Here is a 25,843-nt window from a genome sequence, read left to right as displayed (position 1 = left end):
GAAGATTGGCTTTGCTGAGGAGCACAGCAATGGAGTCACGCCTAGGGTAGTACACGGGGACAAAATTCACAAGTAAATATGTCTGTGGATGTTGACAACACAGTACATCAAACAACCTAGATGGCCATCAGTAGGGGAACAGCTGAACAGTTATACATTTATTCCACGGAATACCATGAATCAATTAAAATGGATGAATAAAACAGATGTCTATTATATATTAATAATTTTTAAAGCATCAAAACAATATTTGAAAAAAAGTAAAGGATGGGTGGATTGTGTCAATATCACAACTCTGTGATACTTAGTGTCACAACTGTGTCAACATTCTGAGTGTAGTATTTTACTATACAACATGTTACCTTCAGGGGGAAGTGTTAAAGCACATGGGATTTCTCTGTATTATTTCTCAAAACTACACGTGAGTCCACATCTCAAAATTTATAAGTTGAATACAAAAATATTTCCAGTATGTACACAATTGGGGTCTTTTTTCCTCCCACAGTGAACACTTCCTCTTGCCATCAAAAATACTTTTTCACTTTGTAAATAAAACGAAGCATGGGTGGGGTGGGGAATCCCATCCTGGCTTCCCCTGGCTATGGGGATAGACTCAGCTTTGAAGGTCTCCAGGCCCACCCCCGCCTCGAGGCTCCCCGGTCGCCTCCCTAGAAGTCTGGGAGAACTACAAATAGCTAACAGGGCGGCCCCTCTAGCCCACCTCGGAGGTCCAAGTCTTGTTAGCCCAGAAGGTAACGCCGCTAGCTCTACGAGCAGGACCGAGTTAAGGAATTCTCGCCCTTTTCCGCTCAGCGAGGGGAAGGCTCTCTCTCTCCCACCCGTCCTCGGTTCCTTCAGACAGTCATGCCCTGGCGGAGCGTCCTCTGCTCGCCGCGCTCTCCTCGGAGAACGCCGCACTCCCTCTCTCTGCTCTAAAGACCCAGAAGCTGGTTTTGGAGGACTGCAGCCGCGCTTTCCGGCGAGGGTGAGTCATTTCCGGTCACAGACTCCCTCCCCCGGAAGTAAGGCCTGATGTAAACACCGGAGTGGGGCGTCAAGGCACTGGAGGTCAGAAAGCCGTGCCGCGGGCGGCACCGAGAGCTTGGGCCAGGATCGGGGACGCGCAGAGGTCAGGTCAGTGCAGGCGGCAGGGAGCTGGGGCATGGTCCAAGAATTGGTTGCGGTCTGGGGGACGGTCTGGGGTCTTTTGAGCAAGGGTCTTGGTGGATGGGGGGTATCTAGGACAGGGATCTTGAGTAGATGCTGGCACTGGAAGGAGTATGAGGGTGGTCTTGGACATAAGTGGTGGGAGCGATGTGTGAGGCATCCCTGGGCAGGGTTCCTGGGTGGCAAGTGTCTTTGGAATGGGGGTCCCAAAAAAGGGATCTTGGAAGGTGGGGCTGTCCAAAGAATGGGTCTTTGGGGGTGAGGCGGTCCGGTGGAGGTGGTACAGGGGGGAAGGGAGGACGTTTGGAGAGTGGGAAGGGGTGTGCCTGGGCAAAGGTTTTGCGGAGATGGGGGTTTGAAGGGAGTATGGGGACTCTGGGACAAGAATATTAGGGGGGGTCCAGGGCAGGCGTCTTGCAGGGGGGATTGAGTTGTCCCAGGTAGGGGTTTTGGGAAGTGTGTGTCCTGGGCAAGGGTTTTGAGGGGTTAGGGGTGCCCTGGAACAGGGTCTTGGGGAGGCGATAGGGGGTCTGGAGGAGGAACCTTAGGGGGATGCAATTCCTGGGGGTACGTCCAAGCCAACCCATGTCAGAGTCAGGGACAGCAGAACACATGGAAGGGTATGTCCCAGGGGTGGGGGATTTGGAGTGATAAGGGAATCCTGAGGTAGGGTCTTTAGGGCATACAGGGGTCTGGGGGAAGGTCCAGGTTGTCCATGGTTGGACGGAAGTTAGCATGTCATGAGAAGGGGTTGTGTGGAGGTGGGAATGGAATCCTGAAGGGATTTCAGGAAGCCTGTGAGGAAGGAAGGTGTGAGAGAGCTCTGGAGTGGTAGAATAGGTTGGAGTAGAAGGACGTGGCGGGGGAGTTCCTGTGAGTGGTGGACCAACCATAGCAGGTCTCAGGGCCAGGTCAGGGAGGTGCAGGAAGAAGTGGATGTTTGAGCCCCCTTTCCCCATTTATTGACAGGCAGACTTAGGTGCTGGGTCCAGGTGTAAAGATGAGAAGTGGGTAGGGGGTGGTTCCAGGCCATGTTGGGCACTGGGGCCAGGATTGGCTGAGGGTAGAGAGGAGGTATCACTGGGATACCCCCTACCCCATTATCTCTTGATAAGCAGTCAGTCAGGGAGGGAGTAAGGAGGAGGTGGGGGAGTCCAGGTCAGGGTAGGCCGAGAGAGCTGGGGTCATCCAAGTGTAAGAAGATGTGAATGTTCCTGTCCATGCTCTTTGGGGTCTTGGGAGCTTAGAGTGGGGACCCTAGGATTCTCCCCCTGATTTTGTCTTCTTTGCAGTCCTGCTGGGGTTAGGTAGCAGAGTGGGAGGAGGAAGAAGAAATCAGTTGGGGACAGGAGTTCTAGGACTCAGAGAACAGACCCCAGGACTCTTCTCAACCCTACCCCCATTTGTGTCCAGGGAAGCAATCCTGGACCATGACTCAGCAGCCACTTCGAGGAGTGACCAGTCTGCGTTTCAACCAAGACCAAAGTGAGAGAGGCTTGTGCCTGTGCCCTTTTGGGAGGGAGGGAGGGAGAGAATGGCCAGAGGTGGGTGTTAAGCCCCTAGCTTCCCACCTGGGCATCCTTTGAGGCAGCCCGGATTCCTCCCGTCCCCAGGCTGCTTTTGCTGCGCTATGGAGACAGGTGTGCGCATCTACAACGTGGAGCCATTGATGGAGAAGGGGCATCTGGGTGAGCTGTCGGTGGGGGAGGGGCAATGGGCAGAAGGGATGGGCTGGGCGTTGGCACCCACCCCTACTGACATCCTGGTCCTTGTCCAGACCATGAGCAGGTGGGCAGCATGGGCCTGGTGGAAATGCTGCACCGCTCCAACCTGCTGGCCCTGGTGGGCGGTGGTAGCAGCCCCAAGTTCTCAGAGATCTCAGGTAAGTGTCCTCATCCGGTCCCACCCTTGGCCCAGATTCCCCGGAATCCTGGCCTCCCGGAGTCTCTGGCAAATGAAGATGTCAGAGTAACTCAGAGTCACACAGTGAGGCCTACAGCTTACAAGTCCTGGATCTTATCGCTTGAGAAGCTTGGTGTTTTGTCTTCATTTAACAAACACTTGTTGAATGCCTCCTGTATGCCATGTCCTTACCTATGGAGCGCTTGCTGTGAGCCTGGTGCTGTTGTAACCACTTTACATGTATTAACTCATTTAATCCTCACAGTAACTCTGTGTGGTAGGAAGTATCATCATCCCCATTTTTGCAGATGAAGAAACTGAGGCCCAAAGAGGTTAAGTGATTTATCCAAGGTCACACAACTAATAGGTTTTAAAATCTTGGGGCTGTCTCCCCAATGCCCTCTTGCTTTGAGTCTCAAGCACCATCTTATTTTAAGGGCTTTTGTTGATCCCACTGGGACATGGCAAAAGATGCCCTAGGATTCCTCACAGAAATCTTCTGGGGGGTATGAGCTGGGACCCTGGAGGCAGAAATAGTTACTGATGAGAAGTTACAGGCCTGGGTGTGAGTCCCTGCTTGGTTGCTGATGGGTTGTGAGGTCCTTGCCTAGATAGAAAACCCCTTCAAGCCTCAGCTTCCTCATCTGTAAATGAGTATAATGGTTCTAGAACCTGTCTTCTCAGGAATCACATCTACAAGTGCTCATGCTGTGTGAGGTCATATTGGGTGTTAGCAAAAGGTTAAGCAAGTGGGTTGAGGTCCCATGGGGAGTAGGGGTAGGTCTTGTGTCACCAGGGCTGCCCCTCACCCTAAACCTTGGCCCCGACAACACACCCACCTGCCCAGCAGTGCTGATCTGGGACGATGCCCGGGAGGGCAAGGACTCCAAGGACAAGCTGGTGCTGGAGTTCACCTTCACCAAGCCAGTGCTGGCTGTGCGCATGCGCCATGACAAGTGAGCCTGAGGTGGGCTGGGGGTGGGGGAGGTCGGAGGTCCCCACAGCAGGCTAGAGGGTTAGTCCTGCATGGGCACCCTGCCCTCCTCTCACGACCATCCTGTGTTGTGTGATGCCCACAGAATCGTGATCGTGCTGAAGAACCGCATCTATGTGTACTCCTTCCCCGACAATCCCCGAAAGCTGTTTGAGTTTGACACCCGGGACAACCCCAAGGGTGAGAGGACCCAGAGATGCAGGTGTAGTGGCAGGAGGCAGTGGATGGGGCAGAGGGGCAGAAATGAAGAGAGACAGAAAGGGGCACACAGAGAGTAACTTGGAAAGAGAGGCAGGGAGAGATTCTTTGTATAAAGATGCTCCAATGGGCTGAGATGCCCACACTCCCAATCTATCCATTTTCCCATCCTTAGCCAGTTCTCTCTCTCTACTCTCGGCCCCGCCTCACCCCTGGCTACCTCAGATAGCAGAGCAGAAAGGCTCATTAAGGACATTAATGGGTATGCCAGGGATTCCTAGGCCTCCTGGGGCTGCCAGAGCTGCATAGGGAGGCAGGGAATCTGCCTTGATGGTGGGGAGCACACCTGAGGGCAAGCCCCCTGTGGGTTCTGTGGGTAACATGTATCATGGAAGGTTGAAGTCCGGCCCTTATCCAGCTCTGTCCATCCTGAGACCCTGCCTGGCCCTGACATCCTCTTTACCAGCTCACCGCCCCCCACCCTAGGGCTCTGTGACCTCTGCCCCAGCCTGGAGAAACAACTGCTAGTGTTCCCAGGACACAAGTGCGGGAGCCTGCAACTTGTGGTGAGCTGTCCAGTGGGCAGGGGTGGGTAGGTGGGCTGGCTCTCCCTGTGGACTCTTGGCAACTTACCTCCTTACCACCTACCCCAAGCCCAAACTGCTCCTTCTATCATAGGACCTGGCAAGCACAAAGCCCGGCACCTCATCTGCTCCGTTTACCATCAATGCACATCAGAGCGACGTGGCCTGCGTGTCTGTGAACCAGCCAGGCACGGTAGTGGCCTCAGCCTCTCAGAAGGGCACCCTTATTCGCCTTTTTGACACGCAGTCCAAGGAGAAGCTGGTGGAGCTGCGCCGAGGCACTGACCCCGCTACCCTCTACTGGTGAGCACAGGGTATGCGTGGTGGGCTCCTGACCCCACACCACATGACACGTGGGCGTCACTGCTGGTCTGTCTTTCAGCATCAACTTCAGCCATGATTCTTCCTTCCTGTGTGCATCAAGTGATAAGGGCACAGTCCATATCTTTGCTCTCAAGGATACCCGCCTCAACCGCCGCTCTGCGTGAGTGCCTCCTGCCCCACCCTGCCTCACCCCCATCCCCCTGCCCATATATCACACCTGGGCTTAGCCAGTGTTGCCTGCAGGCTGGCTCGCGTGGGCAAGGTGGGGCCTATGATTGGGCAGTATGTGGACTCTCAGTGGAGCCTGGCGAGCTTCACCGTGCCTGCTGAGTCAGCCTGCATCTGTGCTTTTGGTCGCAACACTTCCAAGAATGTCAACTCTGTCATTGGTGAGTGGGAATAGCCCTTGACTGGGGGGTACTGCATGGGCGAAGGCCTACAAATTGGACCTGAAAGAATTTTAGGGCATGGGAGGCCTGAGGGAGCCAAACAGGTGGTTCACTTCCACCATCACTAAGGGAGATGGCACGTGGGCAAAGACCTGGAGATAGACCCTGGGCCACGGGACACCTGAGAGGACTGGAGTGTGTGGCTTTGGCAGCATCTAACCTTTTCCAATCCTCCCCCCTCCTCCAGCCATCTGTGTAGATGGGACCTTCCACAAATATGTCTTCACTCCCGATGGAAACTGCAACAGAGAGGCTTTCGATGTGTACCTTGACATCTGTGATGATGATGACTTTTAAGGACCCTGTGGGTTGTGCTAGGGACCTGCAGTGGCAGACTGCAAAGCCTGTGCGGGGGTGGGAGTGCTGTGGAAGCCACCAGCCAGCAAACATTAATGGAGCAGGTGCCCACTTTCCACTCTTAAGAGCAATGCCTAAACAGCTCAGTCGCCCCAAGCACTTCTTGATGACTGTGTGCCCACAGAGCCAGGCCAGGGACTCAAAGAGACAGCGCCCCCCCTGGGGCTCCCAGCCTGGAGAAGACTGCTAGGGACCCAGAGTGGGTGCCCTAATTCCAACCTGTGCGGAGTGTTAAAAGACTTACCAGAAAGAGACGATCTCTGATATGATGAATATGAATAAAAGGCCCCTAATAGTATCTATGGCTGGACCTCGGGAGTGGGGCCTGGAGGAGATGAGGCTGAAAAAGCCCTGCAGGAGTTTCCTGGAAAGGTGTGAACCTCTTGGACCCTGACAGTAAGGAAGTGGGATCCTGCTCGGGTCCTTCTGACAGTCTGCATGTCCTCTAATGTCTGGCCACTGTGTGCCAGAGCCGCCAGCACCGCCCAGAACCGTCCCCATGGCTCCCCCGCCTGGGGGTGGACGGGAATGCCTCGCCCCGCGGCGGAGACTTAATTTCCCAGCGGCCCCTGCTACCTTACAGTTCCGGCGTGTTGTTGGTATTTTCGGTCACGTGCGCCGCTGCCTCTGCGCAGTCCACTAGGTCGTCAGGGTAGCGGTTGCAGGGCCCAGACTCCGTTTCCCGGTGTGCCCCACGGTGGCGCGGTGTAGAACGGGTGTTGTAGTCCGGCCGCTCCTCTGACTGGTCCAGCTACATCGACCGGCAGGATGTCGGAGGTGCGGCTGCCACCGTTACGCGCCCTGGACGACTTCGTTCTGGGGTCGGCGCGTCTGGCGGCCCCGGATCCACGCGACCCGCAGCGATGGTGCCACCGCGTCATCAACAACCTTCTCTACTATCAAACCAACTACCTTATCTGCTTCGGCCTCGGTCTCGCTCTGGCTGGGTGAGGGAGGGAGGGAGGGAGGCGCAGGTTGGCCGGGGGCGCCCGCTGGGCATGGAGGGTGGACCCGCGGGATTTTGAGGGGGCTGCAAGACCTTGAAGGGCGAATTCAGTAGAGTGTGAAACTGAAGGGAAAACTGGGAGATAGAAGGCCTGGAAGAGGAATCTGAAAGGGTTGGCCTTTGCAAAGGGTGGGTTTAGGGGCAGGTTGGGATGGGGGGGTCGGCTGGAGTGGGTCCTGCGGGGGTAGGGAGAAGTGTGGACCTCAAGATAAGGAGGGCCCGAAAGTGGGACACGACTGTGCCTGAGGGGTGATGGGGCCAGATTAAGATGGCCTTGGAGGACTTACGACAGGGACAGGACGTGGTCAAGTTGAAGGGTGGACTTGTGGAGGATCTGGGCTTGGAGAGGGGCCTGGCTATAATTGGAATGCTCCAGGAGCAGGTACCTGTTGGGGAACTTGAGTCTAGAGGGAGGACCCGGGGATGGAAGGCCTGAGACCAGGGAGGGATGGAGAACCTGGAAGAGGGACTTGGGCAGGACTGGAAGTTAAGAGTGGCACTGAAAGCCTGGAAGGGGTTCTAGTAATGAGGGAGGAATCTATAGGAAATGGGAACCTGGAGGGGGAATTTGAAGGGGAGGAAGTCTGGAAGGGACTCTGGGCCTGGGGAGAGGGAAACGTATGGAAACAGAAGGACTGGAAGAGGAATTTGCAAGGGATGGGCCTTTGCAAAGAGTGGGTTTTGGGGCACGTTGGGTTGGGGGGGCCGGCTGGAGTGGGTCCTGCAGGGGTAGGGTCGGAAGGAAAGAGCAGGGAAAGGCTGTGAACCCTGGGGCCTAGCGGGATGGGAGGGCCTGAAGCAGGAGATCTCAGGAAGATGGGACTGTAGGATTGACAGAAAGAAATGAGGGTCCACAGGGTCCACAGGCTCCAGGGGAGCCCAGGGCTCCTGGGAGTTGGAATCCCTGAAGGGTGGACCTGTTGGAGACAGGGCTGACGGGAGTATTTGCCGGGCTGGAGGGTCCGGAGCGGGAGCGGGGGCGGGGGGTGGGGGTGGGAACCAAAGCTCTCGGGGCACGGACTCTGGTGGACGGTGGTCTGGGAGGCACGGGGGCCAGGCGGCCCTCTCCCCGCCTGCCCGGCTAGCTTAGTTCCATTGTCCCCGCAGGTACGTGCGCCCGCTGCACACCCTCCTAAGCGCGCTGGTAGTGGCGGTGGCCCTTGGCATGCTGGTGTGGGCGGCTGAGACTCGAGCAGCCGTGCGCCGCTGCCGTCGCAGCCACCCAGCCGCCTGCCTGGCCGCAGTGCTTGCCCTCGGCCTCCTCGTTCTCTGGGCCGCGGGCGGCGCTTACACCTTCCTGCTCAGCATCGCCGGGCCCGTGCTTCGTGAGTCTCCACTACCCTGAGATGGCCGGGAAGACGGCCAGCGCTCGCAAACGGCACCAGGCCCGCCCTACCCTGGTTCCTGGGCTGAGAGGGGGCTGGGACACCCGGCGGGCAAGGCCACACCTCCTTTACAAAGCGCCTTCCCTGGCTTTGCTCCCCTCCCTGGGAACGCCCCTCTTACAACCGCCCTTCTGGGCGTCACTGCTAGTATGAAGTGCCTTCCACCGGCCACGTCCCCATTACTGGGCACCCTCCCTGGCCACGCCCCTGTTGCGAAGCGCATTACTCCGCCACACTAGCAGGGTTCAGAGGCGTCCTGGCTACTGACCACGCCATTGGTCTGCCTGTGCTCCAGTTCCCTTCTCTGGGCCCCCATTAGCTAAAGGCTGATGTCCCATCCCACTGACTCCACTCCTCTCGGTATTGCCCACAGTGATCCTGGTGCACGCGTCACTGCGCCTGCGCAACCTCAAGAACAAGATTGAGAACCAGATCGAGAGCATTGGTCTCAAGCGGACGCCAATGGGGTTGCTGCTGGAGGCGCTGGGACAAGAACAGGAGGCTGGATCCTAGGGCCCTGGGATCTGTACCCAAGACATGGAGAATGCCATCCCCACCCTGGCCCAGACCCAGAGCCCTTTCCCAGTCCTTAAAATAGGAGCCCCTGCCCAGTTCAAAAAACAGGACAACTGCAACCCTTCCCCCAGGTCCCAAACTGGGATATTCCCTCATACCCAGCCCCCCAGTTTAGGAAACCAGAGTCTTCCCAGCCCTGAACTTGGGAACCAGAGACACCCACATCCAGCCCAAAACTGGGGCTTGGAGACCAGAGCATCCATGGCCAACCTCCAACTCTGGGCCCAGAGACACTGCCCCCCAACCCCAATCTGGGACCCACCTATCTCCCATGCTCAGCCCCAAAGCTGGGGACTGGGACCAAGGCATTCTCAGATCTTGAACCCTGGACCAAGGCTTTTCCAGACCCCACCCCAGCTTTGAACCCAGGATCCAAGTGTTCTCAGCCCCCATCTGGGTGGAGGACTCAGGTATCCTGACCCAGTTGAACCCTTGGTCCCAGGTGACCCCAACATTCACCAGTCCCACTTGCCTCCCTCCAGCTCTGCTTAGGGATTCTGCCACTCCCCAGCCCACCCCCCACAAAGTTCCACAGTGACAAGGACCAAGGGGTGGGATGGGATGGGGTGGGGTGGGGGTAGCCCTGACCAGGAATGGGGCATATATATCAGTGTTGCTACAACAATAAAGGCTGTTGCATTGCTCAAGCCAATTTGGGCCTCCTGGGTAAAGTCTGTGTGTTTCAATGGCCAGAAGTGACCTGCTTTTCAGTTCTACTAGAGACTTTCTGACTGGGTCTCTGTCAAATATGTGGGCTGAAGGACGAGCTCTCAGTTCCTTTTCTTGAACCTATTACCTCTAGGGTGGCATTAACACACAAGGGAGTTAAGGGCACGGAGTGTTTGCTGCCAGCATTTGTATTACTAAGGGCTCTTGGCTAGGAATCTGAGCACGGACAGGCAAAGAAGTTGCCCCACATCACAAAGCAAGTAAAACCAAAGCAGATGACATTATCACAGGCTGTTTCCATGGTGCTATTTTTTTTTTCTTGTAAAAATACATTATCTAGTCTTAGCTAAAGATGTGGGCCCCCAAGGCAAGGCAGACAGGGAAGCAATGCACTGTTTCAGTTTACACATTTATTATAGAAATCCCCTTCCAGTGTGGGTAGTGTCTTGGACCCAGATTCATTAGTACAAAAAGAAAAGTTTAACACTAGGTAAAGGGGGTAGGGGAACCCCCAGCTCCAGAAAGCCACAGACAGGTATCATAGAAAACACAGCTTGTGTGGATTTGTTTAAAAAGTGGTGGATGGAAGGAAAGCCAAGGAAGGTGTGACATAACCCGTGGCAAGACGTCACTTGAGGATTTCATTGTCATCTACCAGACGCCAGGTTCCACCACCGCCACATCCCAGGACACAACACACCCAATGGTTCTGCCCTTTGGTCCTCCTGCGGGGCCTCCTGATTGGGGATAGTCGGGGCAGAGGAGGCTGCCGCCAAAGGCTGGGCCATCTCATTCTGTGGGCAGGGGCAGCGGGCACAGACAGGCAGACAGGGACTGGGGCGCCTTCAGGCACCCTGGGGGAGGGAAAATGAACGCAAGCCCCCCACCCAGACTTCAGTCCTTCCAAATGTGGGCAGAGACTTCATTCCTTCCAAATGTGGGCACCTCCCCAAGAAAAACTGCCACAGTGGGGGGTGGCAGGGAGTTCTGTTCACACTGGAGTCTCCTGGCTGCCCCAAACTGGGCCCTGAGACCCTATATGGTCCGTTTTGTGGAGGGGGCTCCTGAATGGAACAGGCTGGGCATGGGGACAGGAATGAACCCAACCAGGACGAGATCACAGTTTCCTTTTTTATAAAACGTCTAGTGTTGCGGGAAGACAGTGAATACCTAGATCACAACTGTAAACAGAAATGGAGGAAGGGGCTTGGAGTCCCCATTACATCATCCCCTCCCCTCTCTTTTAAGCTGGCGGAGGGCCCCCAGTCCCCAGCACAGCGTGAGAGGAGACACAGGGTGTCAGACACCTTCGTGGGCCCACGGGGAGCCAGGGGCCCTGGAAGATCACGTTGGTGCCCCCCAGGACCGAGAGCAGCCACACCCCAGGGCTCAGCGAGGTCAGCTGTGTGCTCCCCAGACTGAAGTCATACCCAGGCCAACAAGGGGCATATGAGAAGGGGTCAGACCAGTGTCCCCGGGGTCTGGGGGTCAGAACCGGAGGACTGCTCCCCCTCTAGCGTCAGGTCACTTAAACGAGCGCTCAGCTCCGGGGGGTACAGGAAGTCCGCGTAGTATCTTTAGAAGGGGTAGCAGGAATCCGGAGGACAGGGTGGGAAGACAGAGGAGAGAGGAAAAGACGGACAAGACACAGAAAGAGAGAGGAAAACAGGCTCGTTAAAGAGGTGGAGGCAGGCACAGGACAGCACCTTTAGGCTCACAAGCGTGGGGCGTGGTGAAAAGAGGAAGAGAAAGGCAAGGGGCACAGGACGTCCCTTCCTCCCAGCACCCTAGTTTCAAGGCTCATTTTCAGCTGACATGCACTGGTTGTTCAAATATTAAAATTCTTGTATTAGCTTGGTGAAGAACTGCTGCTACCAGGACCCAAGATACCCCTCCACCGAGACCCCACGGACTAATGCGAGTCAGGCAGGGCCCAGTGACTCCGGGCCAAGGCTGCAGCTACTTCTCTCGTGGTCCATGTCATTAACTACCATGACTAGCTGGCTCCCTGGCCTGGACACCTTTGCCATCTGCCTCAAGAGACCCCTACCCATCAGTAAAAGCACCCCCCATACCTGCCGGAGACAGGGGGCGCCGTGAAACTCCTTGAGTGCGGGAGTGGCGCCTGGCTGGGGGCCCCATACAGCGCCTGGCCCACCTCATAGCAGCGGGCATGGAGGAAGGGCGGGTGCTGCGGGCCCATGTGGGGGAGCCCAGGCCGGCGCTGGGGCCCTGTGGCCAGTCCCGAGTTCCGGATGTACCAGTCCCGCAGCCCCTCCAGGGCAAGGTTCTTGTGGCCGCTGCGCTCACCAGCTGGGGGGATACGGGCGGGTGGGGGCATCCACAGCAGAGGGTTGGGATGCACCTCTGGGCCCTCAGCGGCCTCCAGGGGCAGGCCACAGGGCTTGGTGCGGGTGGCACGGCTGTGGGGGTCCTTGCTGTGGAGGAGGGGGCTGCTGCCGTCAGCTGCATACACAGGTGGTGGGCCTGGGAGCATGGCGAGGAGCCCATCCCGGCGGGAGAGGGGTCCTGGGACCTCAGCTGCGGGCAGCAGCTCCCCCCAGCCTGTCCCGCCGCCACCGCGGGGCAGGCCCCGGTCCAGGGAGTAGTCCAAGAGGAAGTCCCCACACACAGGCGGGAGCCGGGGGACCCCGCGGGAGGCAGGGGCGGCTGAGCTGGGCCGGGCGGCCCGGGGAGGGTCTGGGGGGCCAGCTGTGCGGGAGGAGAAGGCAGGAGTTGGTTGGGGGCGCTCATATAGCACCTCACTGCTCTTGCAGACTGGGGGACCAGCGGCAGGGGGAACCAGAGGCGCAGGCGGGGAGCCAGCTCCCCCACTAGCTGCCCGGTCCACCAGCAGGGCCTCGGAGCTATTGCTGCGGCGGGTGCGAGCTGCGAAGAGGGAGGCACGGTCGGAGACAGGGTCCGCCCGGGGGAAGCCCATCTGGGAGTCCTGGCTGCCGGACCACTGGCGAGAATGGAGGCCTTCAGGTCTGGGGGAGCAGAGGTGGGGGTGATGGGAGAAGGGTCAGAAATATCAGGGAGATGGGATGAGTGCCCTCCCTATCCTGCCTCTCTCTGAGCCTTCACTTCCACACCTCCAAAATAGGCCCAGGATTAGAAGCTGTGTGTATAAAGGTGAAAGGTAGTGGCATGTAAAGAGCAGCAGAGGTTCTGCCACGGACTGGGGAGCAGAGGGGTTAAAAACGTATGGGGGTGCCTGGGACTGTTAGCTCCGAGGGAGATGTAAGTGTGTGTAGGGCTCAAGAGGAAATGCTAGCAGGGGAGGGCGGAGGGCTCTTCCTAACACATCTGACCCCTCATCCCCTGCTAAGGTGCTTCTCAGGGCTCCCCGCCTCCTCTAACATGAGGTCCTAAACCTTAGGCCAGGAATTCAAGACCCTTCCTGAATTCTCTGTCCCATCATGTGTATGAACCACCCAAAACTATCATCCCAACAGCCACTATTCATAGAATGCAAGTGTCACAAGGATGGGGACTTTGTTCTGTTCACAGCCCAGAAAAAGTAGGCACTTAGTAAGTACATACTTGTTTAAGAAGTAGTAGAGTACCGTGGTTAAAAGCACGGACTCTTGAGTCAAACTTGCCTGGATTCAAATACCAGGTCTTCAGTTTACTAGCAAGTTACTTAACTTCTCTGTGTCTCAGTTTCCTCATCTCTAAAATGGGAATAATAATAGCACCTACGTCACAGGGATGTTGTGACAATTAAATGAGTTTGATACCAAGTAAAGCACTGATTCCTAGCAGACGGTAGGTACGCAGTACATGTTAACCAGAACTCATTTATGCCTACAGTATCTTCCACAGGCAGATATTATTATCCCCATTTCACAAATGAGGAGACAAAGATTCAGAGAAGGGAAATGACTTGCCCAAAATGCACAGAAAAGCCCATTCTCAAACTTTGGTGCTTCTGCCCCAAATCCCCACCCCCTTCTCCACCAAGACAACTCCTATTCACCTTTCAAAACCCAGCCTTTCTTTTCTTTTCTTTTTTTTCTTTTGGTCAATTAAAAAAATTTTATTTATAATGTGACATTACACATATACACATATGGCATATTCCAAAAGGTGTTTTACCTATATTTCTTTATCATGCAATAGGGTGCATTATGAACAAAAGTTCTGAAACTAAAATAAAATTCTTGCGTTTTCATACAACCTACATAGAAAACCAGAATAAAACTGATAGATTTAAAGGCCAGTCTTTCATGTCCCACACCCTTTGATAATGCTCTCCCCAACACCCCCAGTTAGAACTACCGGTTCCCTCCTTTGGCCTTCAATCTCACCCTCAGAGTCCACTTACTTGCAGAGCTGGGGGCCAGCGCCCCGGGTGAGGACAGGGGTGGCAGGCACACTTCGCCCCTCAAAACTGGAGGCACTCCTGGGCAGCGAGCGTGTGGGGCTAGACAGAGACAAGCAGGCCCAGGTGGGGGTCCAGGTTAGAGACCGTACCTAGCAGCAGGCCCTCCTGCCAGCCCAGGCTCAGCTCCCACTCCTGGCTCCTGGGGAAGGAGGGGAGGGGCTCACCCTCACCTGGTGGGGCTGGCCACAGAGTTCCGCCGGCTCTTCAGATCCCCATAAAGATCCGACGGGGGTGGTTTCCACGGGGTTCGCCGCTCAGGGCTGCCCCCAGATACTGCCCGCAGCTGGTCCCAGGCCTTCGGTGGTGAAGGGCGCTCAGCCAGAGGGAAGCAGCCACGGGGCTCCTCTGGGTGGAAGGGAGAAAGTGGGGGAGAATTCAATGGGAGGGTGCCTGAAGGGTTGTGGGCAAAGCAAAGGGCAGGGGCTAGGGAGGTAGGGAGGGGCAGAGGGCTAAGCAGGTAGGACAGGCTGAGGAAGAGCTAAGGGATGAGGCAGGAACTGGGGCTGATGGGGCGGGGCAGGGGGATTGAAGCAAAGAAAATGGGGGCTCCACAGGAGGATGGGTCATGGCTAAAGAGGAGCTGAAGAGGGAGGGTGGGGGCTAAGCATCAAAAGATGGGTGGATTTGGGGGGCAGGGGTCCTCACCATTATCATGGCTGGCCCCAGACTCTGAGAGGGAGCTGCTCTCCGAGTGCAGAACTACGTCTTCTACAGGTAAGAAGGGGAGACCCAGGCCTATCAATGCAAGGTCCGGGTGCCATCCCCTTACACCACTGGGCCGTCTCCTCCCCATCCCGTACACTTCCCAAGAATCCACCTTTACCTAAATCCAAGACCACCAGAGGCTTGGTTCCTCACTTTCCTGATGCCTATTCCCAATGGTCCCACCCTTGCCCAGGAGCCAGTTTACACAATTCGTCTTACTGGTAGGGCCCCTTAAGTTCTGCCTACCTCCCACTTTTCACTGGCTGCTCACCCACTCCACCTCTACCACGTCCCTTAGCCAATGCCCACCTTCCTGCTTTCATCGGTGGGGTGACAGGGCCTGGCTCACCTTGGCTGAGCTGGGTGAGGCGCGTGCCCAGGCAGACTCCCTGGGCAGTGATAACTGTCCCAGCGGACAGCGGCAGGGGCTGGGGCGGCGGGATCCCCGGGAGACCCAGGTGGGCCCGGACATCCCCGAGCTGCTCCTCCAGCTCATGCAGCCTCCGCAAAGCATCTGCCTGGACCTGGCGCCGACGTCGGCGCTGCTCGGCGCTGAGCTCAGGGGCCAAGGCCAGGCGGCGGGCAGCTGCCGCAATCTGCTGCTGCACTGACACTTCGCGCTCCAGGGCCTCGAGCGCCAGCTCCTGCGGGGACTACCCAAGAGGGTGGGACAGGACCAAATGTTGGAAATGGAAATGGCCAAGCACCAGGACCAAGTGGTGGCAAAGCCCAGCTACGCTGGAGGCGGGGCCTGCCCCTCCTGGGGGTGGCCTATTCTCCCTCTGGGGGCAGGGCCTGTGTGGATTAGGGCTGGGTCTCTTCATCTTCCTGGGGGTGAGAGGCCTATCCTGACAGGGACCAGCATCCTCTCTCAGACCTGGAACCCACCTCCCTCAAGCTCCTTCCCTCCTCACCTTAGCCTCTCCTTCCCCTGCTGCAACCCGCTCTCGGCTTCCTCCGGGCTCCTGTCCCACCCCTATGTTGCTCTGCACGCCCATCTGCTCACCTTGGCAGGGCACAAGGAGTGGTGTGCTGGATTGGGGTGCGGTGGAGGGTAGGCGCGGGCTGCAGGCGGCCGCCGGCGGACCAACTGGGGCCGTTCACCAGGCTCCAGTGGGCACTCGGGGGGCAGCTGGCCAGTCAGCTCCTGGGCAGGGGCAGGGGTCAGAGACTACCAAGTGTTAGTTGGGGGGATGTGGCAAAGCAGTAACGACCCCCGAAGGTGCAGAAGTCCTACTAGGAGCCCAGCCCTGCTCAGCACCCATGCCTGTTATTTCTCTTCCTCCTCCCAATTCTCCACCAGGTGGGTATGCAGCAGAGACTCTCAGCGCCTCAGTGGCCCAAGTCCCCAGGGCAGTGGGCACGGGAGGCAGGGAGACCTGCTTTGGAATACAGAATTTCATAGTTTTTATAAAGGTGACACCATCTGTACACTGCATATTATATGACATTCCCTTCAGGGCGTGGGCTGCATGCTCTGAACTGCATTATTATTTCTGGCAAACTGTGTGGTCATTCACAGCAAGGGGGATAAATCAAAACTATAAATCACCCCGTGTCAGTTCAGGTCAGGTTTCACTGCCAAGTTTTGGAAATAACTTGTTTTGTTCTGTTTTTGAGTTTTTTTGGATTTCAAATTGTTGATAGGGGATGGTGGCAAAATATCACCATATTTTATTGATTCTAAGACATGCAAGCTGAGCTTTGGGGAATCTACAGCTCAGACAAGTGGCTCAGCAATCACCACCGCAGTCTGCCTACCTCGTGCCTGTTCCTCCCCCCGCACCGACACCCTTAGGGTCCGGCCCTCACCGCCTCCTGGAGACACACTTTTCGTAGCTCCTGAAGTTTCAGGCTCAGGGCCTCCTGCAGGGTCCGCTGACGGTCGAGCAGCCCCCGCAGACGCTCTGACTTCACCTGGGGGGCAGCCTCTCCAAACAGGGCAGCTGGACACAGAGGGAGCAAAGATCGGGGGGCAATCAGGGCAGCCTGGGGCAGCTGTGGGGCCAGGGACCAACCCTTCCCAAGTGGGCAGGTGGTGACTCAGAGCAGGGGAGGAGGCAGCAGGAGGGGGAACCAGATACTAACCTGAGGCACTGAAGGTGGGAGAGCTGATCAGCTGACCTTTGACTTCCATCCTGGTGCTGTCAAGAGGCTGTGGCTGATGGCTGGACAAGGCCTAGCAGTGATGCACGGGAGCCACTGAGGAAGCACATCCGGTGTGCACCGCCAACCTCTCCCTCTACCCAGGTTCCCACACCCCAGCTGGGAATAAGGGGTACCCTGACCCCGCCCGCCTGCTTGGCCTGCCCTCTGAGAATCTGTGTCAATGTCAAGGCCCTGGTACCTTGGTTCCCTTCCCATTGAGTGGGAGCACAGCAAGTGGGGAGCTGGGCGGACTTACAATGCCTCCTCAGAGGCCCATGGGCCACAGTCAGGAGTCTTGCCTGGGAAGGGAGAATTAATGGTACAGATTCAACCAACTACAAGAACAGTAGGCATTTATTAAGCACCTGGGTGCCTGGAACAGTTACCTTCTATGCCACATTTAATCTTCACAACCACCCTATGATGGCAGTTCTGTGATTATTATTACCCCCATTTTAGAGGTGAGGAGAGTAAGACACAAAGAGGTGAAATAACCTGCCCTTAGCTACGGATGTAGCCAGGCCCACCCCTCCGGTCCAACACTCCCCCTTACTAGAGGTGCTGAACCCCACCAATCCCTCATAAGCTCCCAGCCCATCAGGCCGCCAGGCCTTTGCACAGGCTGCCGCTGCTGTCCAAAGTGCACTTTTCACCTCTCGCCACTCCAGCCCCTGGTTGTCTCTTACATTCTGGGGCTTCAGTGTCACTTCCAGAGGTGGGCCCCCGCATTATGTCCCCTCACAACTGCTGTCAAACAAGACTGTGCCTCCCTTGTACATTTATGAGGACAGAAAATGTATCAGTATCTCTGGCACTCAGAACACTTCTGTGCACACAGCAAGTGCTCAATGAAAGTCTGCTGGGTGAATAAAAGAATGACTGTGGTCTGTGGGTCGCTACTTGTCCCAACTGTATCCCGCGGCCCTGGTGCGGCAGGGAGAGCGTTCACTTGGCCTCAGGACCCCTCCGGCCCCTCCCCGCACGCCAGCCTGTCCTGCACCCGGCACAGGGAAGTCAGCCTGCTGGGACTGGGAGTGGCAGAGCCCACAGCTACAGATAACAAGCTGACTGCCTCCTGCCTCCTTCTCTGCCCCCAGACACCCTGGCTGACCATGGAGCCGGCCCTGGCTGGCTGCCAGCCCTGCCCTCATCCCTTCCTCTGGAGTTTGCTCCCTCCGTCCCACAGCCTGCTCAGTCCCCAGCTGGGCAGCCAGGTGACATCACCTCCCACCACCTGGCCTGACCTGGTGGCAGGCGATTGGGAGGACCTCATGAGGCCACAGAGGTCCCATCCCCACCTACCTCGCACTTTGTCATGACATGGTGGCCAGGTGTGAAGACCCAGGCAGCCACGGAGGGGTGGGTTCAAGCCCCTTCCCCATCTATGCATTGGGGGTGTGGCCAAGCTGCTAATAGGGTGCCACCAGCTTCTCGGCAGTCCTCCCACCCACCCCATGGGGGCTGTGCCCCTCCCACAAAGCAGGGGTTCCTTGTCCTCAACATCAGGGGCGGGGTCAGTCCCTAAAGCCTTTTTGCACATCCAGGCAGCAGCATGTGCTCTGCAGAGGTGCTCACATGCCCTCACCACCCCCCTCCAAGGTCTGACATTACCCGGCAAGGCAGGCTTTCCTTGAGGTCCCAGCTTAGCCTCCTCTGCCCCTCGGCTCCTGGGGTTCCTTCTTCCCCAGCCCCCATTTGGGTTTGAGGAACTCTAAACCTTCCTGCACCTCAACAGGAACCTCAACTCCTCCCCAGTGGGCCCGTTCACCAGGATTGGTCCCACATCCCACACTGGGATGCCTCGAGCCTTCCTTCCCTGGGAGCTCGTGGCATCCTGGAAGTCCACCTGGGGTATAGGCAGGAACCCCGACTCCACCCTGTCAGCCTGACCTCTGGGACATAGCTAGGGCCTGAGTCATGGGGTCATCGGGCAGGGTCCACGCTCCACACCCCCAACACGCTCACACCCGCTCCCAAGCCTCTGCCTCTGCTCACCTACCCTCCGCATATTGGCCTGGGGTCCTGGGACTGCCTGGTTCCCACCCAAAGATGGTGAGAAGGGGGAATCCCAGCAGTCCCCTCCCCAACACACCCACACACCAGCCCTTGGGTCTCCCCACTGGTGACCCCGTGGCCCCGTCCCGTCCCAGGATGGGCTGCAGCAAGAGAGCTGCAGAGGGCACCCCCCACACCCAGAGGCGGGCCCAGCAGGTTTTTCAGGTCTGCCCTTCTGACACCACAGCCGAGAAAGAAATTCCTGGCTGTAATGACTGTTTACAACCAAGACACCTCACCTGGGTGGCACCCCAACACCTCAGTGGGACCCCCATTTCCACATCCCGCCACCTTCGGAGCAAATACAAACTCCCAATGCCTGGGCCTGTTCCCCACACCGCCCCAGAGGTCCTCTCCCCCCGCCCACACTCTAGGGGAACAGTGTGGAGGACCAGGCAGGTGCTGGCAAGTAGTTTCTCAACAGCCCAGTCTGGGCTTTCTAGGGGGCTGGGCCCCAGGTTGAAGGAGGGCAGAGGCTACCCCTGCAGGGGAGGAAGGGGGAGAGGAAGGAGCGGGGAGCAGAGAAGGGGGACGCTGGCTTCTCTTCTCCCCCATCCCTTCCCCTTGTCCACTTCCGGCAAGGAATCGGCTTCATGCCAGGAAAGAAAATTGGACATTTTAGGCTTCGCCCCTCTAGCCAGGCCCTCCTTCCTCGCTGTGCCTCTCACAGAGACCTAGCTGCCTCCCACAGGGAACTTCAGCACACCCTGTGCCCTTCTCCCCCGACCCCTCGCCCCTGGGCCCATTGTTCCCAGGTGCTCACCAATGCCAGAGCAGAGAGGTGCTGTGGGGTGGCCTCAGGTACCTCAAAAAAAATAGTTGTCTCAACCAGGCCCTGCTCCGGCTGGTAGTGGCAATAAGCGGGTGAGCGCAGTGGCGGATGCCTAGGCCGCCTCCCACTAGGCAATGGCCCAGCCTACCTGGCCAGGGACTGGGCCAGCCCATACCTTTTAACCCTTGCCTGCCTGACACCAGGGCTCCGGCCACCCTTAGGAGCTGTCTTGGAGCCAAGTCCCCTCAGGGTGCCCAGCACGGCCAAGAAGAGAGCCTGGACATCCCCCCTCACCCCATACACCTAACAGAGGATTGAGGAAGAAGGGCTAAGGGTCGTGGGAGCGGCGACTGCCTCTGGTGCTGCCCAAGTACCCAGATCAGACCCTGCCCACCCTAGGGTACTACCTGGGAGCCAAGGGATGGAGGTCTGGGGAGTTGTAAGCACAGGAGAGGACTTGGGGTATCTCGGGTGTGCGTCTCTTGGCAGCACTCCACGTTCCTGACACCCCTACCCTTTCCTCCCAGGGCAAGGCAGGGGTGGGAGAAGGTCTTAGGGCAATTCCCACCCTCACTGGGGTAATAGTTTCCCAAGTTGGGACAGACAAGGTCCACTTTTCTAAGGAGAGACCATGTCTCAAGACCCTACCACCTTCTGCAGCTTCAGAAGAAATCATCCCAGCAAATGGAAGAAACACACTGGTGGTTTAACCCCTCCTGACCCCTACAAACCTGGGAGGATGGCACAGACCCAGCTCCTCATAGCCAGCTTGGAGAGATGAAAGCTGGGGCTCGCAGAGGTGAAGAGGCCCGATTCTGATCACAGAGGCATGAGAGCAGGTAGAATCAGAACTCAGGGGGCTGGGTCCTGGGTTGCAAGTTGACAGAGGCAACTCCTGCAAGGGAGGAGGAGTGGGAAACGGGGCTCATGCTTCTTCACATCCAGGCTGGGTCTCCCCAGTTCCTCCCCCCACCTCCTGGGGCGTTTCTGGCCAGGAGTCAAGGAAATGGAGGGCTCTGAGTCTCTGCGATGTACTGTTTCCCCACCACCACCACCTGGGCTTTGGGCCTGCCCCGGCACACACCACACATCTTGAGCTCCATTTGGGACCATCTGCTCTGTGACCTCAGGGCCCAAGCCCAAACCAGGCCCCGACAGCAGCCCACGCCAAGATGTGAAAGAGGAGAGTGAGGAAAGCTCCCTCTCCACTTGGCAGGTGGGCCAAGCCTGGAGAGGAACTTGCTCTGTATCAGCAACGCCCAGTGTACCCCAGTGTACGTGTTACTGAGGCTTCCCGCCACCCTGCCCACCTTTCTTGCTGGGTGTGAGATTTCCGGCACGGGACACAAAGGCCCCTTTCATCACCCCCCTTCTCCCTCCCTTCACTGCCTGGGGCTGATGGAGGCAGCAGCCACAAGGTGGGCAGCTGGGTGTTGGTGGGGAGTGTCCTCTCAGCCATGGCCTCTCCCACCTCTTGTGGGACACCAAGGAGGCTGGGAAGGGGGATGTTTATAAAATCAGAGCTGAATTCCCTGGTGGTCCAGTGGTTAGAACCCCGCACTTCCACTGCAGGGGGCATGGGTTCGATCCCTGGTCGGGGGACTAATATTCCGCAAGCTGTGTGGCACGGCCAAAAAAACCCATCAGAGCCGAGAGGGACAAGTGTACCTGGCCAGCAATGCAGATTGAGTCTCAAGGCTTAGATTTCTGCATTTGGAAAACGGGTAAACGGTGCTAACAGAGCCAATGGAGACCAAAGTAACTTTGGAAGACATTTCAAAGTGCAAGAAAACTCATACCACATCATTAACAACTGTTAATAACTACAATAATAAACTCAGGCAGAGGTGGGCTGGGGCGAGAGTAAGGAGGGAAGAGCAGGTAACTGGGTCTCTTGGGCCAGGCAAGGCGGAGTCACCCACACACATCATTGCCCTGGTCCACAGCTTTTAACAGTCTGGAAGACAACCACCTCTAAGCCCCACCCCAGCGGGGACCTGAGCCTCCTGTGGCCTCCCATAGGGCTAGCAAGTGGTGGGTCTGAGATTCAACCCAGCTCTGCCACTTCCTGGCTGTGTGACTGCTTGGACAAGTCACTCAACTTCTCTGTGCCTCAATGTCTTCATCTGTAAAATGGGGATGCTGACAGCAGTATAAAACTCACAGGGGGGTTGGGAGCATGACAGGAGCTAAGACATTCAAAGCTTGCTTAGGACAGTGCCTGGCCCATGGTAAGTGCTCAATATGTATATGTAATATGTCATACATAATTACAAGTATTCCTCCCAGTCCGAACTCAGGAATCAAATACACACACACACACACACACACACACACACACACACACACACTTTCAGACACAGCTGGTATCCCTCAGCCTCGAAACCCTCCCTACTTGCAGCCCAGATATAGAACCCTCCTTACTTGCCAAACCAGACATATTTGAAACAGAGCTGTTTTCCCTCATTATCCAACCTCTCCCTCCTCAACATCAAAAATGCAGGAACCCCCCCCCAAAAAAAAATGCAGGAACCAAATATATTCAGAAAAATTGTCTGAACTCTCACTATCCAAATACAGGAACTGAATGGATTTGGATACATTTTTGAGATAGGACTGGTATCCCTCACTCTCTGAGCTTTCCTTACTCACCAGGCAAAACAGAGGAACCAAATACATTTATATAATGCTGTACCCTTACTATCCCAACTCTTGCCACTGGAGCACAGGAAAATGAATAGATTTGAATACATTTCTGAGTTAGAGCCATTATCCCTTGTTATCTGAATTCTCCCTACTCACTCTGCAAAATGCAAAAACAGAATAACTTCAGATAACTTAATATCTTTCACTGTCTGAACTATCCAAACTCTCCCTCTCGGAACTTGGGTACCAAATATACTGGGACAGTGAGGGATGTGTTTGTTGTTATTAATAGGTTTGGATACCTGTTTTGGATAAATGAAACAGGTCTGATATTTCATTATTCAAACTCTCACTATTCTCTATGAGAAATACGGTAATAAAACATAGTTGAATGACATGTTACTTCCTCACTATTCAAATTCTCCCTGTCTGTCCTCAAAATCAAGGCGATTCAGACAGTAAGAGAACTTCTTTTTTTGTTGTTGTTATTATTGTCACTACTGGATGAGCCTGATTCTAACAGAGATCCCCCAATACACACAGACCTGCCCACAGAGGTAGGATGGACTCAGCATCAAGATTTGTACTGCTTACTGCTGACAGGAGGAGGATAAACTCCTGCCCCCATCCTACCCCTACCAAGCCCTGAAGCCTCTGGCCTAGGATGGACTTTTTTCCAGGCCAGGAAAGCAGGGATCACTGCACCTGGGATCAAGACCAGGAGATGGGGGTAACATGACCTAGAAGACTCACACATACCCCTGAGTCCCCCACCCCTACATGGGGCAGCCCCCAACCTAGCAAGGCTGGAAACATGACCCAGACCTCACAGACTCCCAGAGAGTCACTGAATAATTTAGGGTGTTCTTTCACACTTGGAGAGGGTAGCGGGCACAGGAACAGTTCCATGCCCTCCTGGGGCAGGGAGAGAAATGCAAGCTCTGTGTGAGATCACTGGGTGGGGGAAATCACATGTGAAAACTCCCTCAGCCTCACGGGGCCCACAAGGCTGCTTGCTCTTGCTCATGCTAAGAGAAGCATTTGGGATGAATTTCAGAGACAATAGGTACAGTGGAACCTCCAAGTTCATGGTCAGGGTATAATGGAACCCCTGTCCTTCTGGGCTCAGAGGAGATGGAAAGTGGGTGTTACGAAGGAGGGAGATCTGAACAGCGTGGAGGGGCATGGTAAGGGGCAAAACAGGGGCCTGGGGTTGGGACAGAATGAAGACACAGGACAGGAAGGGGTATAAGGGACAAAACAGAATCAGAGTTGTAGGATGGAGGTCAAAAGATAAGACAGAGAAGAATCCAGGACACTGGCCAGGGGATAGGATGGACAAAGGCCAGAGAAAAAGTAGGGGACAGTAGGGGACAAAAGAGGAGGGCAGGGATCAGGGTCAGTATAAAATGGTAGTCAGAAGACATGATGGGGGACAGGCCAAGACAGCGGTTCAAGGAAGAGGATAGGGAAAAGAGCAGGTTCAGGGTGGAGGTAAGGAACAGGAAAAGACCAGGACAGAATGAGGATAGGAACGAGGACAGTGATGGGCCAAGAGAAGACAAGGGAAAACAGCATAGGTTTGGGGGCAGGGACATGGCAGGAGGCAAGAGGGACAGTCTAAAGGTGGTGGGCCAGGATGGAGTTCAGGAGACAGGAGGGGGACCCGGGGGATAGTACTGGGTGGGGAGAAAGTACATAAGTCAGAGGTCAGGAATCGGGACAGACCTGGATCAGACTGGGGTTAGGGGTACAGGACATGACTGGAAGGGGTTCAGGGACTGGACAAGAGAATAGGCAGGTCAAGCATCAGGACGGAAACTGGGGAGATCAAGACAAGGCAAGATGAGCTTCAGAGATGGAACAGGGTCAGGCAAGGATCTGGGGTCAGGTCAAGGATCCTGAGAACATAACTGGATGGGGTTTGGGGTCAGGACTGGATTTAGAGGTACAAAACAGGGGTTGAGGATCACACCAGGCCAAAATATGGTTAGGTCAGGGGTCAGACCAGCGCTCCTGGGGCCAAGACTGGCCGGGTTTCGAGGTTAAAAAAAGATGTAGCCAGGTAAGGCAGGGGTCGAGGGGGAGACCACGGGGTCAGAGGTCGGGGGTGCGCGAGCAGGTACATCGCCAGTCGGCGTTTCCGGGCCTTCACCCCGCCGTCTCCTCCCTTCCAACCCCAAGCGGGCGTTACTCACCGAGGGTCCTCGCCCCGCGGCGTAGGCGGGGTTGGTGCAGGCCTGAAAGAGTGGTGGGAGCGCCCCTCCCTCGCTGCCCCCAGCTCGTTCCCGGGCTCGTGCCTACTCCCCTTCCGCGCCCTGCCCGTGGGCCGCGTTCGGCCGTGCGACTGTTAACCCTGGGGGCCAGATGGGGGGCGCGGGGAGGGTGGGAGGGTAGCAGCCGCTCGACCGAGGGCAGTGGACCCCGGCCCCCCACCTTCAACTCAGGTCTGTCCGCTCCCAGCGGCACCGCCACCTCCGCCGCTGAGCGCGAGCTTGGAGGGGCGGGGTAGGGGGGGGGGAGAGACAGGGGGCGGGGCGCGAGACCACAGCAGCGGCGGAGGCCAAGTGCGCAGGCGCCAGTTCGGGTCTTCGTTTTTTTTTTGTTGTTGTTGTTTTTTTTCTTTTTCTTTTTTTTTTTTTTTTCCCTGCCCTGGGAGCGCCAGGACCGAACCAGTTCGGAGCGCTTGCGCACACGCTTTCTCGAGGGCAGTGGCGCTGTCCCCTACCGAGGCCACGCCCCCTCAGTGATCAGACTAGCGCCCCTCACCCCAATTCACCGCGCAACGAACACCCAAGAACTACCCACAGACTGCCTTCGGTCAGCCACCACCACACTTCTAAATTCCCCCAACTACCCTCCGGTGCCCCAAATGCACTCCAAACCACACTCCATCATCTCCCAAATTGTATCCCCAAACTATTGTCCATTGATCCCAAAGCAGTACCCCCAATCTGCCTTCCTTGGACACCCAAGCTGTACAAATAAGCTACCCTCCAATACCCCCAAGTTGTTCCCCCAAACCATCTACAATCAGCCCTGAAACTGTTAACCTCCGAAGAGCACTTCCAAATCACCCTCCATCTACCCCCAATATGCACCCAAAACACCCTCCATGACCCTAAACCACTCTCCATGTACCATCCTAACCACACTCTATTGATCCCCAAATGGCACTAAAGAGCCCTCAACACCACCCCAAACATTCTCAACTACCTTTGGAGTGTCCCCCACCTGCACGCCAGATCAATTCCAACAGTCACCTGCTCTAACTCCAACCCATGTTCCATGAACTCCCACCACCACCAACACCACCAAACCTTCCACTGACCAACCCCACTCCTGGCAAAACTCCCATGTACTCCCAACTACTCAAGGTGGATCCCCCAACCACACTTCAAACTACCCTCCAACACCCTCTCCACCTCCAAACCACATTCCACTGATCCAAACTCCGACCCCGAAGTTGAGGGACTCTCCAACAGTCCTCAGCAAACCTCCATAACCACTAACTTT

At 56.4% G+C, this 25,843-nt stretch overlaps 3 protein-coding genes across 16 annotated transcripts; 2 read left to right on the top strand and 1 right to left on the bottom strand.

The window, feature by feature from the left end:
• The first annotated feature begins 996 nt into the window (after positions 1 to 996).
• WDR45 (WD repeat domain 45) lies at positions 997 to 6,273 on the top strand. Of its 5 annotated transcripts, none has more exons than XM_082446617.1 (11): positions 997 to 1,134; positions 2,581 to 2,652; positions 2,781 to 2,855; positions 2,945 to 3,049; positions 3,920 to 4,025; positions 4,149 to 4,243; positions 4,748 to 4,827; positions 4,940 to 5,148; positions 5,228 to 5,329; positions 5,413 to 5,558; positions 5,806 to 6,273. In XM_082446617.1, exons 2-11 carry the CDS (start codon positions 2,598 to 2,600, stop codon positions 5,913 to 5,915), a joined length of 1,083 nt encoding a protein of 360 aa, XP_082302743.1. In that variant the 5' UTR covers positions 997 to 1,134; positions 2,581 to 2,597; the 3' UTR covers positions 5,916 to 6,273. The 5 variants fall into 5 exon arrangements, with proteins under 5 accessions (XP_082302743.1, XP_082302742.1, XP_082302741.1 ...); XM_082446616.1 differs by having other exon boundaries at positions 3,917 to 4,025; XM_082446615.1 differs by having other exon boundaries at positions 3,851 to 4,025.
• Positions 6,274 to 6,426: 153 nt separating this feature from the next.
• PRAF2 (PRA1 domain family member 2) lies at positions 6,427 to 9,594 on the top strand. The gene is made up of 3 exons (XM_082446681.1): positions 6,427 to 6,922; positions 8,089 to 8,306; positions 8,740 to 9,594. Exons 1-3 carry the CDS (start codon positions 6,744 to 6,746, stop codon positions 8,877 to 8,879), a joined length of 537 nt encoding a protein of 178 aa, XP_082302807.1. The 5' UTR covers positions 6,427 to 6,743; the 3' UTR covers positions 8,880 to 9,594.
• A 407-nt stretch (positions 9,595 to 10,001) lies between these two features.
• CCDC120 (coiled-coil domain containing 120) lies at positions 10,002 to 25,349 on the bottom strand. Of its 10 annotated transcripts, none has more exons than XM_082446495.1 (11): positions 24,526 to 25,349; positions 20,413 to 20,576; positions 17,004 to 17,153; positions 16,795 to 16,885; positions 16,519 to 16,652; positions 15,713 to 15,853; positions 15,056 to 15,359; positions 14,647 to 14,709; positions 14,172 to 14,346; positions 13,942 to 14,040; positions 10,002 to 12,601 (listed from the first exon to the last, which is right to left on the bottom strand). In XM_082446495.1, the coding sequence occupies exons 4-11, from the start codon at positions 16,841 to 16,843 to the stop codon at positions 11,665 to 11,667; spliced, it is 1,902 nt and encodes a 633-aa protein (XP_082302621.1). In that variant the 5' UTR covers positions 16,844 to 16,885; positions 17,004 to 17,153; positions 20,413 to 20,576; positions 24,526 to 25,349; the 3' UTR covers positions 10,002 to 11,664. The 10 variants fall into 10 exon arrangements, with proteins under 10 accessions (XP_082302621.1, XP_082302616.1, XP_082302619.1 ...); XM_082446490.1 differs by having other exon boundaries at positions 17,054 to 17,153; XM_082446493.1 differs by having other exon boundaries at positions 17,111 to 17,153.
• Positions 25,350 to 25,843: the final 494 nt, after the last annotated feature.

This window comes from Balaenoptera physalus (assembly GCF_965194825.1).
Source record: "Balaenoptera physalus genome assembly, chromosome: X".
In the NCBI taxonomy this organism is placed as follows: domain Eukaryota; kingdom Metazoa; phylum Chordata; class Mammalia; order Artiodactyla; family Balaenopteridae; genus Balaenoptera; species Balaenoptera physalus.
Note: the sequence above shows the minus strand (reverse complement) of the source record. Positions and strands in the feature narration are given on the sequence as shown.

Excerpts from the sequence above, each read along its gene's own strand:
- WDR45 (XM_082446614.1), top strand. The coding sequence starts at position 2,598 with ATGACTCAGCAGCCACTTCGAGGAGTGACCAGTCTGCGTTTCAACCAA. Across the intron at positions 2,653-2,780 it reads GCGTTTCAACCAAGACCAAA|GCTGCTTTTGCTGCGCTATG; the intron begins GTGAGAGAGGCT and ends TCCCGTCCCCAG. Across the intron at positions 4,244-4,747 it reads CACCCGGGACAACCCCAAGG|GGCTCTGTGACCTCTGCCCC; the intron begins GTGAGAGGACCC and ends CCCCCACCCTAG.
- PRAF2 (XM_082446681.1), top strand. The coding sequence starts at position 6,744 with ATGTCGGAGGTGCGGCTGCCACCGTTACGCGCCCTGGACGACTTCGTT. Across the intron at positions 6,923-8,088 it reads CTCGGTCTCGCTCTGGCTGG|GTACGTGCGCCCGCTGCACA; the intron begins GTGAGGGAGGGA and ends TTGTCCCCGCAG. Across the intron at positions 8,307-8,739 it reads CATCGCCGGGCCCGTGCTTC|TGATCCTGGTGCACGCGTCA; the intron begins GTGAGTCTCCAC and ends TATTGCCCACAG.
- CCDC120 (XM_082446491.1), bottom strand. The coding sequence starts at position 16,843 with ATGGAAGTCAAAGGTCAGCTGATCAGCTCTCCCACCTTCAGTGCCTCA. Across the intron at positions 14,041-14,171 it reads TCTGTGGCCAGCCCCACCAG|CCCCACACGCTCGCTGCCCA; the intron begins GTGAGGGTGAGC and ends GTCTCTGTCTAG. Across the intron at positions 12,602-13,941 it reads GCTGGCCCCCAGCTCTGCAA|ACCTGAAGGCCTCCATTCTC; the intron begins GTAAGTGGACTC and ends CTGCTCCCCCAG.